Raw genomic sequence first — 18,040 nt, forward strand, 5'->3', positions numbered from 1 at the left:
CAATTCGAACACGGATTCTGTTCGGATCGGCTCTTCACAGGGAATCCGGACCGGGGTTTTGGTTTAATTTGTATTTCTGAAGAACCAAACTGCACATCTCTAATGTAAAGGGTAATACTAGTTCTGGCCACTGCCCGCCCCCAGCATCACCGCCAGCATATATTACATATTTCTGGTATACATACTGACTGACCAGTATATCCGTTCTACAAGAGTTCTGTTCATGGAAAAAGTGCAATGTTCTCCTTGTATTCCGTGTTTTCCAGATTAGTGAATTAGTATGTCTCCAAGGACAGAGCAGAAAGGAGGACACATTTGTGACTGTAGAAACTGGCCATTACCATGTCATGTCTGACCGCATTGCTTGTGAGCCAGTAGCAGTTATGCGCCGATAAGGCTGGAAGACGAAGCCGGCACTAGATCTCATTTTGTTTGTGATTATTCTCTTTGCAGCGTTTTCCCCAGGGAGCTGAAAGAGGTCTTCGCGTCCTGGAGACAGGAGTGTAACAGCCGCGGCCGTCCGGACATCAGCGAGAGACTCATCAGCGCTTCCCTCTTCCTGCGCTTCCTCTGTCCGGCCATCATGTCCCCGTCATTGTTCAACCTGCTCCAGGAATACCCGGACGACCGGACGGCGCGCACTCTGACCTTGATCGCCAAAGTCACGCAGAACCTTGCCAACTTTGCAAAGTGAGTGCGTGACTTTGAGGGGGGGGTGTTGCGACGTCACCTGTTTTCTATTCATCTGAGTCTTGGCAATTAGCGCAGGAAAATCAATGGTCCTCACTTGTATTGACTTTTAATTCCATCCTTCACTGTGTCGATTACACTTCTCTATATCAATTTAAAGAAGCAAGCGCGCCCCAGCAGCGAGCGGGAGTTAATTGGAAGAGCTCGGAGATGGAATAGATTTCTACCCCCTCTCTAATGTGTACAGAGGAAGAAATAAGAAATGAGGGAGTCAGTGCCTTGGTGGGGCAGCTGCAGTGACCGCAGCAATTAGGGCACGTTCCCCGGCTGCAGTTACTGGCAGAAGTTAGGACTGAGGAGCTGAACAAATGTAATATATTATAAGATATATCACAGCGTTATCACAGCATTACTTCATGTACAGCCGTAATTCTCGGAACTTCTGCCTCCAAATGATATCGTGCCATTTTTTGTTTGCCCACTTGGAGCAGTGATTTAATGGGGTATATGGGTATTTGTATAGTGCACACATAGGGGTGTATTCAATAGCTGTCGGAAAGACGGCAGCTTCTGACAGATTTCGGTCGGAAGGGGTTCCGACCTATTCAAAACGTGCAGTGTTTTTCCGACAAGTCGGGAATTCCCGACTTGTAGGAAAACACGTGGATCGGCGGAATAGCCGCCGATTCGCGTGCTACTGTCGGAAATGGGGCCAAATCCGACAGGTTTTGGCCCCCTTTCCGACAAAATCAATCCGACTTGAAAACAAGTCGGATTCAGGTGATGAGACGGGGAGCGGTGCGGCGGGCTACTGGGAGCGGGAATGAGAGGTACCCTGGCGGCCGTTCCCCGACCAGGCACCTCTCTCCCTGCAGCGCCTCCCCCCACCACCACGGACTTGCCGGCCGCCACTCTCTGCTCCACCCGCTGGCAGCCGCCCTCTGCTCCCCCCGCTGCCGCCGTCAGCACACCCGGCAGTGGTTGACGGCAGGACAGGACACCGGGAACGGCCAAATCCGTCAGTCGGAGTTGGCCGTTCATTGAATAGCCCTTGTCGGATACATTCTGACAAATGCATGTCGGAATGGATCCGACACTTACTGAATGCACCCCATATTCTGCAACACTGTACAGAGAATATGTCCGTCACTGACACCAGCCCCTGCCCCAGAACACTCTATATTCCTTATCGCATGTACATTACGGATCAGTGTCCAATTAGCCGACAAGTATGTGTTTGGGGGGGGAAATACGCACACACTAGGAGAACATACAAACTCAATGCAGATAGCGCCTTGATGGGAATTGATCCCAAGACCTCAGTGCTATGAGGCAGTAATGCTAACCACTACGCCACCACGCTGCTGCTTGGATATCCCAACAAGTGTGGACATTTAGAAAAAATACCGGTGTAGTAATGTCACACTGAGCAGTATTCCCTGCTGTCATAATGCAATTACCCTCATTGTTTCCATCCGCTCAGAGCTGGTTCCTCAAACGAATTATCGCCACGGAATAGCTGACGTCATTGGCTGCAATATTCACCCATGCCCGGCCCACGGGGCGTAGAGCCAGGCACCCCTTTCTCTGTCCTTTCATGCTGATACCAATGTAACAACTGACTGAGCCATACAAAATTATAGAAAAGTGTCGGCAACTGTAGAGACCGACATCAGATATGACAGCTTCCGGCACACACTGTGTAACCGGATGGTACACGGAATATCCGCACCGTCGCTGCCCCCACAGGCTACGGGGGTCAGGGGTGGGCAGTGGAATTCTCAGTGAAGTGTAGAACAGATGTGACACACAGAGGTGAGAGGTCAGAATTGCGCACGGTAACGGCTGTTTGTTTTCCCTGCGCAGGTTCGGGAGTAAAGAAGAATACATGTCATTTATGAACCAGTTCTTGGAGCACGAATGGACCAACATGCAACGTTTTCTCCTGGAGATATCGAATCCGGAAACCATCTCCAACACGGCGGGATTCGAGGGCTACATCGACCTTGGGCGCGAGTTATCGATGCTGCACTCTCTGCTGTGGGAAGTCATCTCCGTGGACCAGGTACAAGCGGCACAGAACTTACATAATGCGGTGCAGGCTGGGGTGCGGCTCTAGACCCCCCCAAGGTACAATAACTGCACCCCCTATTTCAGCGGCAGCTGGGCGAGGTTATTATTATCATTATCTGTGTAATAGGGCTCCTGAGACCCAGATGTACATATCTGTGGCTGTGTCTCATTCTAAATAACATTATATAATGCAGAATAACGTGTAGAATCACAAACTGCGTGTTGGGTTCTCCATGGGAATCGCCCGTATCACAGATATTGATCCAACCACGCAGAACAACTGGGAGGCTAAAGAGCTCGGCGTAGGGAGGACGTACGGAAATATAAAACATAATGTAACAACATTAAATCATATGTAGAACATACTGTACAAAAGAATGGAGTGGAAAATACAGTGCACAGTGGAGAGGAAAATACAGTGCACAGTGGAGAGGAAAATACAGTGCACAGTCTTTGATGTCTGTTAATGGCAAATAATGTCTTTACTTGACGATTAGTATAATTGTGTGTCCTAACAAGCAAAGAAAAAGAAACAAAAGCCCAGATTTATCAAGCCTTGGAGATTGATAAATTGCATTGTGATAAAGTTCCAGCCAATCAGCTCCTAACTGCCATGTTATAGGCTGTGTTTGAAAAAATGACGGTTAGGAGCAGATTGGCTGATACTTTTGACCACCGTGTAATTTATCACTCTCCAAGGCTTGATAAATCTGGACCAATCCAGGGTCTTAATCACCACTGAGTATGTCTGATGCTGCATAGACTATCTGCCTCCTATAGGGGGTGCTGTAAATCAGCCTACGCTCTGGAACTAACTTTATTGCTCCGGGCGACACCTAGTGGTGAGATAAATAATTTTTGTCTTTCATCTCCCAACTTCACATTAAAAGAACCCATGTAGTTGAACGTTAAGTGTCATTCCCACATTTCTCGGAAACGGCGCAACAAGATACGTGGTGTCGGAATCATTGCGAAGCCTCGTTACTGCCAAGTATAGGAGCTTAGAATAAAAGCAGTCACTTTTCTTTGTAATAATAATAATACAATTTTGAGTCCACGGTTTTATTGCGATCACTGAATATTAATAGTGTCATTTGATTCAATTCCCGAGCAGCGCCTGGAATTCAGATTATGGCTCAGGTGTTAGATAATCCGTCACCAAACTGCAGTCATCATAAAAGTGCCGCAAGCAAGTGTACTCAGCGGAGGCCGCCATTTTGTTCCAGGGATAAATATTCAGCTGAGCTGTGAGGTACGTGTGCCTCCCACCTCAGTGGTGTCAGTAGTTCATACTGAATTAATAGGCTGAATATTGACAAAAAAAAACAATTGTGCATAAACGTATCTGCAATAAGGCTCTAAAAATGCAGTAAAACTATAAAAATCAGATGTACAGAAGGAGCCCTGCTCATCTATCCCTTTAATAGGATTACCTGAGCCAGGGCAGTCGGACCTAATCCCCTGCTGTATTGTTCTCTCTGTATTGTATTGCAGCTGAGAACAATAGATGAAAGGTTTATGCTAATAAGCCTTGGTACACCTAGGTGCAGCAGAGAAGCTTAGATGAGCGAAGCTTCCACTTTTGCAAATTAAGTAATTAGCCGCATTGTTCTAAGCCAAGTAAGGAACATTCTAGAACATTTTCTGTGGTTTCTGCACATGTAAGGCTGTTCCGGTTTATCGGTTCTGCATCTTTCATATCTGTCTTGTTGTATTTCCCCACAGGCCACCGTAACGAAACTAGGCCCCCTTCCTCGTATCCTGCGGGACGTGAACACGGCACTGAGCAGTCCTTCCAGCGCCCAGAGTTCCGTCACAAGCGATCACTCAGCCTCCACGCCAAACACCAGCAACAATATCTCTGTAGGGCTCCAAAAGATGGTAATCGAAAATGACTTATCTGGGTAAGAACGGCTGAAACTTTGCGTCATTGTCCCCCAATTGTAACTTTACCTCCCCATCCCCCCACAGTAATGACTTCTCCGCAGCGTCTTCCAGACTCCGCCGGGTAAGTGGCTTAGAATTAGACACACACACCTCCACTGGGGAACTTTCCGCTCTCCCTTAATAATGTAATTATACTGATCAAAGGAACGATAAAGTAGGAATGTTAAATGCAGGCTACATTGTATTTAACAACTTAATTAGGAGATAGTGGGAAAGGAAGGCCTGTCTCGCTAATTACAACTTTCATCCCTAATTCTGCTCAGCGGGTGGCTGTGCTGTTTAACAATGGATTTAAATGTTCACGTAGGCTGGAAGTAGCGGGCGGTGAATGTCCTACGGGGACGGGGCCCTAGCTGGGAGCCACCACTGCGCGTAGTAGTTGTGCGGTTTTCTGAGTAATGTCACCATTAGCAGGATAATCGTAAATCTAGTATTATTAGCTCATCTACGTATAGTGTACTAGCTATTTAGTGTTTGGCTAATCAGTGCGATTTGATCATAGGTGTACAGATGTGTCCTCACACATAGAAGCATACGCCGTATGGCGCGAGATGCCCTAGAGGAGTAGCATGCTGCATTTTGCTTTACGTTTATTGGCGCTGACGCAGGGAAAAGCTGCTTGCTGTGCACCAGAGGCACTGAGCTGCAACTGTAACCCTCTGCACATGGACAAAGTCGCAGATAAAGCGCAGCGGAACTGTGGTGTGAGGCAGAATCGCTGCATCGCAGCCCTTCGTACACAGGGCCTAATTCAGCAAATTTGTTCTCAAATGGGCAAAACCATGTGCAGTGCAGGGTGGGGGCAGATGTAACATGTGCAGAGAGAGTTAGATTTGGGTGGGGCGTGTGCAAACTGAAATCTAAAACGGCAGTGTCAAAATAAAGCAGCCAGTATTTACCCTGCACTGAAACAATATAACCCACCCTAATCTCTCTCTGCACATGTTATATCTGCCCCACCTGCGGTGCACATGGTTTTGCCCATTAGAGAAAAAATTTGCAGCTGCGATCAGGTCTGAATTAGGCTCATAGATTCATACTCTGTTGCACACCCCATGATCAGAGTAATCTAGCAATGTATTGTAGTTTGTGGTATGTTGCACATATTGAGCGAAACGATTCGCTTGGGATCTGGTGCACTGGGAGGGGCTATTTGGCGCAACTGAAGCCACAGTGTAGTAGGAAACATCTGTATGTGGAGACATCTGTGCACTGAGCAGGGCAAGCACTGGGCACCCGCCACTAGGGGTAGGCAAGGGAGACCGGGGGCAGGTCAGAGTGGCGTATGGCTATGTATTATTGCGGAGGTTGGGGGACGGGTTCTGGGTGGTGGGAATGAGACAACCTAAGATCGACTCTGCAGACTTAAATTAGAAAACAGATTAATGGACTCCCCTATTACGGTCATCAGGTCTCAGAGTAACAGCGCAGGCTTACGGGTGACACATTCCAGTACGAGACAGACAGGAGGCACAGTGTACCTCGCTCTGCATGAGACAGCATCTAATATTCATGTTCCGTCCGTTCCTCTGACCACAGCCTGTGAGCACGGAGGGATAACTGCTGAGCCCAGCGAGCGGAATGCAGATCAGACGAGAATGAAACACTTCGCTCTCCTTAGTCTGTATCGCGGGCCGAGCCAACGTTCAGTACATTAGGACCCAGTGACATCACTGAGGCACGCTGCATGATACATGTGTAGCTCTGTAAATATCAGACACACCATTGAAATGATATTGCAGCCGATAATACATTATATGTATTCCAGTTCCTATGCAGCACAGATAAATCCCCCATTGGTGCTTGGGAGCTACTCAGGCCATGCTGGGACTTACAGTTCCACAACCACTAGATAGCGGAGTCTGCTGCAGGGGCTTTACATATGTGATGGTGTCATTGACCAGAGTGATATTTTCTATCTAACGTGATACAGGGTAGCATTTACAGCTCGTCTCCCTCTGTTTATCTATTTCCCCGTAGTCTGATAGATTTCACACGGTTGCCATCCCCAACTCCTGAAAACAAGGACTTATTTTTTGTCACAAGGTCTGCTGGGGTTCAGCCGTCGCCAGCACGAAGTTCCAGTTACTCGGAGGCCAACGAGCCCGACGTGCAGATAACTAATGGCAGTAAGAGCCTGTCGATGGTTGACCTCCAGGACAATCGAGTTTTGGATATTGGCACAAACACGTCTGGCATCGGGGATTCTTTAAATGACAGCCAGACGTCTTTTAGTCAGTTACAAGCGATATGGACGGCACGGACGCCACAAGGTAATATAATGACTATGACAACGGCCAGGAGAACGGGACAGACGCCCACCACTCCCAACGCAGATGCCACCTTGGGCAGGCCACAGCTTTTGGCACCGTTATCATTCCAGAACCCTGTGTACCAAATGGCAGCGGGTTTGCCGGTATCACCACGGGGCCTGGGGGACTCTGGTTCGGAGTGTCACAGCTCGCTCAGCTCCCATAGTAACAGCGAGGACTTATCCGGAAACAAACATGGCTTTATTAATCCGTGCACCAGTGAGGACTACAGCCGGCGCTCAGGGGACATGTCTCGGAGGCAGCTGTCTCTAACCGAAAAGACTGGTCAGCCTACCATGCCGCGGCAAAACAGCTCGGGTCCCCAGAGGCGAATAGATCAGCCTCCACCACCACCTCCACCAATGACCAGGGGCCGGACTCCGCCAACGTTACTCAACACAGCGCCGTACCCTAGGCCTTCCAGCGGAAGCATGATGTCCTCCTCCCCAGACTGGCCGGGCAGTGGAGCTCGGATGCGGCAACAATCATCGTCCTCCAAGGGTGACAGCCCAGAGATGAAGCAAAGGACTGTACATAAACAGGTTAGTCATTTTATTTTCCATATAGATATCCATGTATCTGTGTTATTTCTTGTGGGAGAGCTCTGGTCAATGTGGAGTTAGGCTGATACTTTATTTTCTGGGAGAAGATTGTTCTAGATCGTCCCTGTGTGTATTACGATCACCAGTCTGTTGCGGAAGAATTTTGCTGTGAGATGCAGTGGGCTACATGAAAGGGTCGGCGGACATTTGCACATTTGGTGTTAGCGGTCGGCACTTGGCTCAGTGGTAAAGGCACCCCAGTCCTGTACAACTCGGTAAGAACCGGGGTACGATGGGCTGCACCAGTTGAGTATAAGTAGAACTTCTGGATTGTAGGGAACTGAATCAAATATAAAGGTTTATTTTCTAGATGTAATCACTGCAATTCACTTGTCTGTGTATTTGAATGCAAAAACTTGCCCAAAGAGCTTACATTCCACCATCAGCGCCTCATATGGATAGACCTGGTTACTAGAATACAGATTTCATTGACATATATCTATTTGATACAGTATGTTTAGTTGTAGACATTTATATACCGTCACAAGTCGTGTTCTGTGAGGTGAGGGAAAGTGGAAATAAATGGCTTGTAATTGACCATCTGAACTTCGGTTGGTTGGTTTCCCGTTTAATTGAACGGCAGACGCAGGGAGAGTGCTTGTGATGGGGAATGCATCAGGATGAGATGCAATTATCAGGTCTGTAGCTGTATAATATATACTTTGGTCACAGTTTGCAGAACGCCGCAGAGAGAAATGATCCACAGGCGCTCATGTTATACGGTGTATGTGTCAGATGGGATCCGGACTGAAAGTCGACAGTAACTAGGTCGACAATGTCTAGGTCGACCACTATTGGTCGACAGTAACTAGGTCGACAGGGTCTTTAGGTCGACATGTTCTAGGTCAAAAGGTTGACATGAGTTTTGCACAATTTTTTTCTTTTTTTGAACCTTTTCATACTTAACGATCCACGTGGACTACGATTGGAACGGTAATCTGTGCCAAGCGAAGCGGTAGCGGAGCGAAGGCACCATGCCCGGGGACGCGGTGCACTAATTGGGGTTCCCGGTCACTCTACGAAGAAAATGACACCAAAATAACATTAAAAACTCAATAGTGGTCGACCTAGACATTGTCGACCTAGTTACTGTCGACTTTCAATACCACACCCGTGTCAGATATCCGTGTATCCAACACAAAGAAACTTCCGTAGAACATTCTATGGCACCACAGACTTTCTTTTTCCCTCTTCAAAGGCACATTTGGTTTGACATAACTGCATCAGCTGTAATTCTATATTGCAGATACTTTATATGAATGACACAGTGACGTATTTCTCTGCTTTATAGAATCTCTGTACAGATATGAGATAAATGCAGCGTGCCCAGCACTTTCAGGGCGCAGGCTCAGCCATACATCGCCCCAATGTATCCCTAATTGAGTAGTCTGAAGAATGGGGCTATCGTCACGGCATCCCGCACAACGTATTATACAAGGGCCTTTATCTGCTTCCTTAATGGATAGAAGTGCCGTTTTATTTCCATTACAACCTGTCACAATAGAAGTGATAACTACACAGAGCGGCTTTATCACAGCAGCCAGTGATTTGTCTGCTGGTACAATTAGATTGCAAGGTCGTCCGTGCGGAAGGAGAAGTGGCCAGTAGTCGCATTGCGCGCCCTTCAGCTGTGAGCAACCTGCAGATCAGCCAGATATACTTATTGCTGCATTAGCTGCGTGTTGGAACATCTCACCCAGAGATCAGACCAGCCAGTGCAGCACTGGCCGGAGGCAGACACTAATAGCAAAGTAACTATCAGCGTCTGTTGTCAAGGGGAAGAAAGTGTGTGGGACAAGGGGAGGGGGGGGGTCCTGATTACAGGGGAAACGCAGAAAATTAGAATATTGTGCAAAAGTTCATTCATTTCAGTAATTCAACTTAAAATGTGAAACTAATATATTATATAGACTCAGTACATGCAAAGTGAGATATTTCACGCTTGCCTGCTGAAGGAAGTATGAAGTGCTCTAAAATGTCCTGGTAGACGGCTGCATTGACTCTGGACTTAATAAAGCACAGTGGACCAACCCCAGCAGATGACATGGCTCCCCAAATCAATATAGACTGTGGAAACTTCACACTGGACTTCAAGCATCATGGATTGCAGTTTCTTCCTCCATACTCTGGGACCTTGGTTTCCAAATGAGATGCAAAATTTGCTCTCATCAGAAAAGAGGACTTTGGACCACTGAGCAACAGACCAGTTCTTTTTTTCTTGTCAGGAAAAGTCCATTCAAAAGTGTGGGGGAGCTTCACAAGGAGGACTGAGGCTGGACTTAGTGCATCAAGAGCCACCACACACAGACAGATCCTGGACATGGGCTTCAAATGTCATATTCCTCTTGTCAAGCCGCTCCTAAACAACAAACAACGGCAGACGCGTCTTACCTGGGATAAAGAAAAAAGAGAATCTATGGGGCATTGCCAAGAGAAAGATGAGAGACATGAGACGGAACAATGCAGAAGAGCTGAAGGCCACTATTGAAGCATCCGGGTCTTCCATAACACCTCAGCAGTGCCACAGGCTGATAGAATCCATGCCACGCCGCATTGAGGCAGTAATTCATGCAAAAGGGGCCCAAACCAAGTACTGAGTACATAGGCCTGATTATACTTTTCAGAGCGCCGACATTCCTGGATTTAATATCCTTTTTTTTTTTTATTGATTTTATGTAGTATTATAATATTCTGAGATTTTGGATTTGGGGTTTTCTTAAACTGTAAACCACAATCATCAAAATTATAACAATTAATGGCTTGAAATATCTCACTTTGCATGTAATGAGTCTGTATAAAATATTAGTTTCACCTTTTAAGTTGAATTACTGAAATAAATGAACTTTTGCACGATATTCTAATTTTCTGAATTTCACTTGTATTTGGGTGATATATTGTCCGGGTGAGACGTTACCACTGACCACATAAGTACCACGTTCTCGGCCTCCATGCTGTCCTGTCTCGTATACATACTGAATTTGGCAGCTTTTTGTCTACTGCGCAGTGGTGTAGTCTCTGTGACGTAAATGATTGTGCCGTGATATTGTGCGGCCGATTGCGGGATCCGTGATATTGTGCAGCCGATTCCGGGATCCACCGCAGGCAGCCGTTCATTAATTGACAAAGACGTGCATGGGTCCTCTCTCTCCTATATACTCACTCTGTGGTTCTCTCTGGCCTGTCAGAATGGGGTGTGGGGTGAAGCACAGCTCAGTAACAGTATTAGGCAGAAACTGTCCATTGCAGTGTCTTTCCTTTGTCACAGATTACTGAAGGCGGCGCTCAGTAATGTCGCCCTGTGTGTGTGTATTAGCAGTAGTGAGTGCACTGTGGGTCCTGTAGGCTGTAAGCAGGGCTTGGGACGGGGGATACACAGGAAGACTCTTGACAATTTGATTTCTTTCAAGCTGGCTTTCAGGTTACAGAAAATAGAATATTCTATGCATTTATCCCTTTATATTTACATTAGAGTTTAGACACATACAAAGGTACTTGTTACTATATGTGCACCACCAATCAGTCCTCTCACCACTCAACGGAAAGTGGAGTGTGAGGTACATAGTTTGGAGTAGGGGACAGTGTGGAGCTGGGACCAGGGCACGACATATTACCCCCCCCCAGCAGCATGCGTGGACAGCCTGGAACTAGATTCCTTTGGCTCAGGTTTGGTCCTTACACTATTCACTATGTTTCCCGTACACCTCATGTCTATAAGTGCCCAGCGCATTATATCTCTGCAGATTCACAAACCGTACAATGCAGGCTGGAGATGACCACTTCCCACCCATCATTGTCACAGAGAGCTGTACATTTTTATAATGGTGCATTTTGATTTGCAAACTATGCTCTCCATAATGTAAGCTTTGTGATCATGGTCAGTGGTCGGGTCATGTTGGGGCGTAGTGTCCTATGTCTGTGTAGGGTGTAATAGATGTATTATGGTCATGGCCAGCGATCAGGTCATGTTGGGGGTGTAGTGTCCTATGTCTGTATATAGGGTGTAATAGATGTATTCTGGTCATGGCAGCGGTCAGGTCATGTTGGGGGTGTAGTGTCCTATGTCTGTATATAGGGTGTAATAGATGTATTATAGTCATGGCTAGTGGTCAGGTCATGTTGGGGGTGTAGTGTCCTGTGTCTGTATAGGGTGTAATAGATGTATTATGGTCATGGCCAGCGGTCAGGTCATGTTGGGGGTGTAGTGTCCTATGTATAGGGTGTAATAGATGTATTATAGTCATGGCCAGCGGTCAGGTCATGTTGGGGGTGTAGTGTCCTATGTCTGTATAGGGTGTAATAGATGTATTATGGTCATGGCCAGTGGTCAGGTCATGTTGGGGGTGTAGTGTCCTATGTCTGTATAGGGTGTAATAGATGTATTATGGTCATGTCCAGTGGTCAGGTCATGTTGGGGGTGTAGTGTCCTATGTCTGTATAGGGTGTAATAGATGTATTATGGTCATGGCCAGTGGTCAGGTCATGTTGGGGGTGTAGTGTCCTATGTCTGTATAGGGTGTAATAGATGTATTATGGTCATGGCCAGTGGTCAGGTCATGTTGGGGGTGTAGTGTCCTATGTCTGTATATAGGGTGTAATAGATGTATTCTGGTCATGGCAGCGGTCAGGTCATGTTGGGGGTGTAGTGTCCTATGTATAGGGTGTAATAGATGTATTATAGTCATGGCCAGCGGTCAGGTCATGTTGGGGGTGTAGTGTCCTATGTCTGTATAGGGTGTAATAGATGTATTATGGTCATGGTCAGTGGTCAGGTCATGTTGGGGTGTAGTGTCCTATGTCTGTATAGGGTGTAATAGATGTATTATGGTCAGGTCATGTTGTTGGTGTAGTGTCCTATGTCTGTATATAGGGTGTAATAGATGTATTATAGTCATGGCTAGTGGTCAGGTCATGTTGGGGGTGTAGTGTCCTGTGTCTGTATAGGGTGTAATAGATGTATTATGGTCATGGCCAGCGGTCAGGTCATGTTGGGGGTGTAGTGTCCTATGTCTGTATAGGGTGTAATAGATGTATTATAGTCATGGCCAGTGGTCAGGTCATGTTGGGGGTGTAGTGTCCTATGTCTGTATAGGGTGTAATAGATGTATTATGGTCATGGCCAGTGGTCAGGTCATGTTGGGGGTGTAGTGTCCTATGTCTGTATAGGGTGTAATAGATGCATTATGGTCATGGACAGCGGTCAGGTCATGTTGGGGGTGTAGTGTCCTATGTCTGTATAGGGTGTAATAGATGTATTATGGTCATGGCCAGTGGTCAGGTCATGTTGGGGGTGTAGTGTCCTATGTCTGTATAGGGTGTAATAGATGTATTATGGTCATGGCCAGTGGTCAGGTCATGTTGGGGGTGTAGTGTCCTATGTCTGTATAGGGTGTAATAGATGTATTATGGTCATGGCCAGTGGTCAGGTCATGTTGGGGGTGTAGTGTCCTATGTCTGTATATAGGGTGTAATAGATGTATTCTGGTCATGGCAGCGGTCAGGTCATGTTGGGGGTGTAGTGTCCTATGTATAGGGTGTAATAGATGTATTATAGTCATGGCCAGTGGTCAGGTCATGTTGGGGGTGTAGTGTCCTATGTCTGTATAGGGTGTAATAGATGTATTATGGTCATGGCCAGTGGTCAGGTCATGTTGGGGGTGTAGTGTCCTATGTCTGTATAGGGTGTAATAGATGTATAATGGTCATGGCCAGTGGTCAGGTCATGTTGGGGCGTAGTGTCCTATGTCTGTATAGGGTGTAATAGATGTATTATGGTCATGTTGGGGTGTAGTGTCTTATGTCTGTATAGGGTGTAATAGATGTATTATGGTCATGTTGGGGTGTAGTGTCCTATGTCTGTATAGGGTGTAATAGATGTATTATGGTCATGTTGGGGTGTAGTGTCCTATGTCTGTGTAGGGTGTAATAGATGTATTATAGTCAGGTCATGTTGGGGTGTAGTGTCCTATGTCTGTATATAGGGTGTAATAGATGTATTATGGCGGGCATGTTCAAACTGCGGCCCTCCAGCTGTTGTGAAACTACATATCCCAGCATGCCCGGACACAGTTTTGCTGTCAGAGAATGTTAAAGCTGTGTCAGGGCATGCTGGGATGTGTAGTTTCTCAACAGCTGGAGGGCCGTAGTTTGGACATGCCTGTATTATGGTCATGGCCAGTGGTCAGGTCATGTTGGGGTGTAGTGTCCTATGTCTGTATAGGGTGTAATAGATGTATTATGGTCAGGTCATGTTGGGGGTGTAGTGTCCTATGTCTGTATAGGGTGTAATAGATATATTATGGTCATGGCCAGTGGTCAGGTCATGTTGCGGTGTAGTGTCCTATGTCTGTATATAGGGTGTAATAGATGTATTATGGTCATGGCCAGTGGTCAGGTCATGTTGGGGGTGTAGTGTCCTATGTCTGTATAGTGTAATAGATGTATTATGGTCATAGTCAGTGGTCAGGTCATGTTGGGGTGTAGTGTCCTATGTCTGTATAGGGTGTAATAGATGTATTATGGTCAGGTCATGTTGGGGGTGTAGTGTCCTATGTCTGTATAGGGTGTAATAGATGTATTATGGTCACGGCCAGTGGTCGGGTCATGTTGTGGGTGTAGTGTCCTATGTCTGTATAGGGTGTAATAGATGTATTATGGTCATGGCCAGTGGTCAGGTCATGTTGGGGTGTAGTGTCCTATGTCTGTATAGGGTGTAATAGATGTATTATGGTCATGGCCTGCGGTCAGGTCATGTTGTGGGTGTAGTGTCCTATGTCTGTATAGGGTGTAATAGATGTATTATGGTCAGGTCATGTTGGGGGTGTAGTGTCCTATGTCTGTATAGGGTGTAATAGATGTATTATGGTCACGGCCAGTGGTCAGGTCATGTTGTGGGTGTAGTGTCCTATGTCTGTATATAGGGTGTAATAGATGTATTATGGTCAGGTCATGTTGTGGGTGTAGTGTCCTATGTCTGTATAGGGTGTAATAGATGTATTATAGTCATGGCCAGCGGTCAGGTCATGTTGGGGGTGTAGTGTCCTATGTCTGTATAGGGTGTAATAGATGTATTATGGTCATGGTCAGTGGTCAGGTCATGTTGGGGTGTAGTGTCCTATGTCTGTATAGGGTGTAATAGATGTATTATGGTCAGGTCATGTTGTGGGTGTAGTGTCCTATGTCTGTATATAGGGTGTAATAGATGTATTATAGTCATGGCTAGTGGTCAGGTCATGTTGGGGGTGTAGTGTCCTGTGTCTGTATAGGGTGTAATAGATGTATTATGGTCATGGCCAGCGGTCAGGTCATGTTGGGGGTGTAGTGTCCTATGTCTGTATAGGGTGTAATAGATGTATTATAGTCATGGCCAGTGGTCAGGTCATGTTGGGGGTGTAGTGTCCTATGTCTGTATAGGGTGTAATAGATGTATTATGGTCATGGCCAGTGGTCAGGTCATGTTGGGGGTGTAGTGTCCTATGTCTGTATAGGGTGTAATAGATGCATTATGGTCATGGACAGCGGTCAGGTCATGTTGGGGGTGTAGTGTCCTATGTCTGTATAGGGTGTAATAGATGTATTATGGTCATGGCCAGTGGTCAGGTCATGTTGGGGGTGTAGTGTCCTATGTCTGTATAGGGTGTAATAGATGTATTATGGTCATGGCCAGTGGTCAGGTCATGTTGGGGGTGTAGTGTCCTATGTCTGTATAGGGTGTAATAGATGTATTATGGTCATGTCCAGTGGTCAGGTCATGTTGGGGGTGTAGTGTCCTATGTCTGTATAGGGTGTAATAGATGTATTATGGTCATGGCCAGTGGTCAGGTCATGTTGGGGGTGTAGTGTCCTATGTCTGTATAGGGTGTAATAGATGTATTATGGTCATGGCCAGTGGTCAGGTCATGTTGGGGGTGTAGTGTCCTATGTCTGTATATAGGGTGTAATAGATGTATTCTGGTCATGGCAGCGGTCAGGTCATGTTGGGGGTGTAGTGTCCTATGTATAGGGTGTAATAGATGTATTATAGTCATGGCCAGTGGTCAGGTCATGTTGGGGGTGTAGTGTCCTATGTCTGTATAGGGTGTAATAGATGTATTATGGTCATGGCCAGTGGTCAGGTCATGTTGGGGGTGTAGTGTCCTATGTCTGTATAGGGTGTAATAGATGTATAATGGTCATGGCCAGTGGTCAGGTCATGTTGGGGCGTAGTGTCCTATGTCTGTATAGGGTGTAATAGATGTATTATGGTCATGTTGGGGTGTAGTGTCCTATGTCTGTATAGGGTGTAATAGATGTATTATGGTCATGTTGGGGTGTAGTGTCTTATGTCTGTATAGGGTGTAATAGATGTATTATGGTCATGTTGGGGTGTAGTGTCTTATGTCTGTATAGGGTGTAATAGATGTATTATGGTCATGTTGGGGGTGTAGTGCCCTATGTCTGTATAGGGTGTAATAGATGTATTATGGTCATGTTGGGGTGTAGTGTCCTATGTCTGTGTAGGGTGTAATAGATGTATTATAGTCAGGTCATGTTGGGGTGTAGTGTCCTATGTCTGTATATAGGGTGTAATAGATGTATTATGGCGGGCATGTTCAAACTGCGGCCCTCCAGCTGTTGTGAAACTACATATCCCAGCATGCCCGGACACAGTTTTGCTGTCAGAGAATGTTAAAGCTGTGTCAGGGCATACTGGGATGTGTAGTTTCTCAACAGCTGGAGGGCCGTAGTTTGGACATGCCTGTATTATGGTCATGGCCAGTGGTCAGGTCATGTTGGGGTGTAGTGTCCTATGTCTGTATAGGGTGTAATAGATGTATTATGGTCAGGTCATGTTGGGGGTGTAGTGTCCTATGTCTGTATAGGGTGTAATAGATATATTATGGTCATGGCCAGTGGTCAGGTCATGTTGGGGTGTAGTGTCCTATGTCTGTATATAGGGTGTAATAGATGTATTATGGTCATGGCCAGTGGTCAGGTCATGTTGGGGGTGTAGTGTCCTATGTCTGTATAGTGTAATAGATGTATTATGGTCATGGTCAGTGGTCAGGTCATGTTGGGGTGTAGTGTCCTATGTCTGTATAGGGTGTAATAGATGTATTATGGTCAGGTCATGTTGGGGGTGTAGTGTCCTATGTCTGTATAGGGTGTAATAGATGTATTATGGTCACGGCCAGTGGTCGGGTCATGTTGTGGGTGTAGTGTCCTATGTCTGTATAGGGTGTAATAGATGTATTATGGTCATGGCCAGTGGTCAGGTCATGTTGGGGTGTAGTGTCCTATGTCTGTATAGGGTGTAATAGATGTATTATGGTCATGGCCTGCGATCAGGTCATGTTGTGGGTGTAGTGTCCTATGTCTGTATAGGGTGTAATAGATGTATTATGGTCAGGTCATGTTGTTGGTGTAGTGTCCTATGTCTGTATAGGGTGTAATAGATGTATTATGGTCACGGCCAGTGGTCAGGTCATGTTGTGGGTGTAGTGTCCTATGTCTGTATATAGGGTGTAATAGATGTATTATAATCATGGCCAGTGGTCAGGTCATGTTGGGGGTGTAGTGTCCTATGTCTGTATAGGGTGTAATAGATGTATTATGGTCACGGCCAGTGGTCAGGTCATGTTGGGGGTGTAGTGTCCTATGTCTGTATAGGGTGTAATAGATGTATTATGGTCATGGCCTGCGGTCAGGTCATGTTGTGGGTGTAGTGTCCTATGTCTGTATATAGGGTGTAATAGATGTATTATGGTCATGGCCAGTGGTCAGGTCATGTTGGGGGTGTAGTGTCCTATGTCTGTATATAGGGTGTAATAGATGTATTATGGTCATGGCCAGTGGTCAGGTCATGTTGGGGTGTAGTGTCCTATGTCTGTATAGGGTGTAATAGATGTATTATGGTCAGGTCATGTTGGGGGTGTAGTGTCCTATGTCTGTATAGGGTGTAATAGATGTATTATGGTCACGGCCAGTGGTCGGGTCATGTTGTGGGTGTAGTGTCCTATGTCTGTATAGGGTGTAATAGATGTATTATGGTCATGGCCAGTGGTCAGGTCATGTTGGGGTGTAGTGTCCTATGTCTGTATAGGGTGTAATAGATGTATTATGGTCATGGCCTGCGGTCAGGTCATGTTGTGGGTGTAGTGTCCTATGTCTGTATAGGGTGTAATAGATGTATTATGGTCAGGTCATGTTGTGGGTGTAGTGTCCTATGTCTGTATAGGGTGTAATAGATGTATTATGGTCAGGTCATGTTGGGGGTGTAGTGTCCTATGTCTGTATAGGGTGTAATAGATGTATTATGGTCACGGCCAGTGGTCAGGTCATGTTGTGGGTGTAGTGTCCTATGTCTGTATATAGGGTGTAATAGATGTATTATGGTCAGGTCATGTTGTGGGTGTAGTGTCCTATGTCTGTATAGGGTGT

General features: G+C 46.2%; 2 protein-coding genes across 10 annotated transcripts in view; one reads left to right on the forward strand and one right to left on the reverse strand.

The window, feature by feature from the left end:
* DAB2IP (DAB2 interacting protein) overlaps positions 1-18,040 on the forward strand; it is a 1,128,147-nt gene that overhangs the window by 1,058,387 nt on the left and 51,720 nt on the right. For 8 of the 9 annotated variants that reach the window (XM_063935968.1, XM_063935966.1, XM_063935969.1 and 5 more), the window contains 4 exons: positions 454-690; positions 2,557-2,755; positions 4,489-4,667; positions 6,691-7,564. In XM_063935968.1, the coding sequence (XP_063792038.1) occupies positions 454-690; positions 2,557-2,755; positions 4,489-4,667; positions 6,691-7,564 (1,489 nt within the window). The remainder of the gene's footprint in view (positions 1-453; positions 691-2,556; positions 2,756-4,488; positions 4,668-6,690; positions 7,565-18,040) is intronic. The other variant, XM_063935965.1, reaches the window with a different exon arrangement.
* TTLL11 (tubulin tyrosine ligase like 11) overlaps positions 1-18,040 on the reverse strand; it is a 604,411-nt gene that overhangs the window by 4,826 nt on the left and 581,545 nt on the right. The window lies entirely within an intron of this gene.

This window comes from Pseudophryne corroboree, chromosome 8, assembly GCF_028390025.1.
Source record: "Pseudophryne corroboree isolate aPseCor3 chromosome 8, aPseCor3.hap2, whole genome shotgun sequence".
Classification (NCBI taxonomy): domain Eukaryota; kingdom Metazoa; phylum Chordata; class Amphibia; order Anura; family Myobatrachidae; genus Pseudophryne; species Pseudophryne corroboree.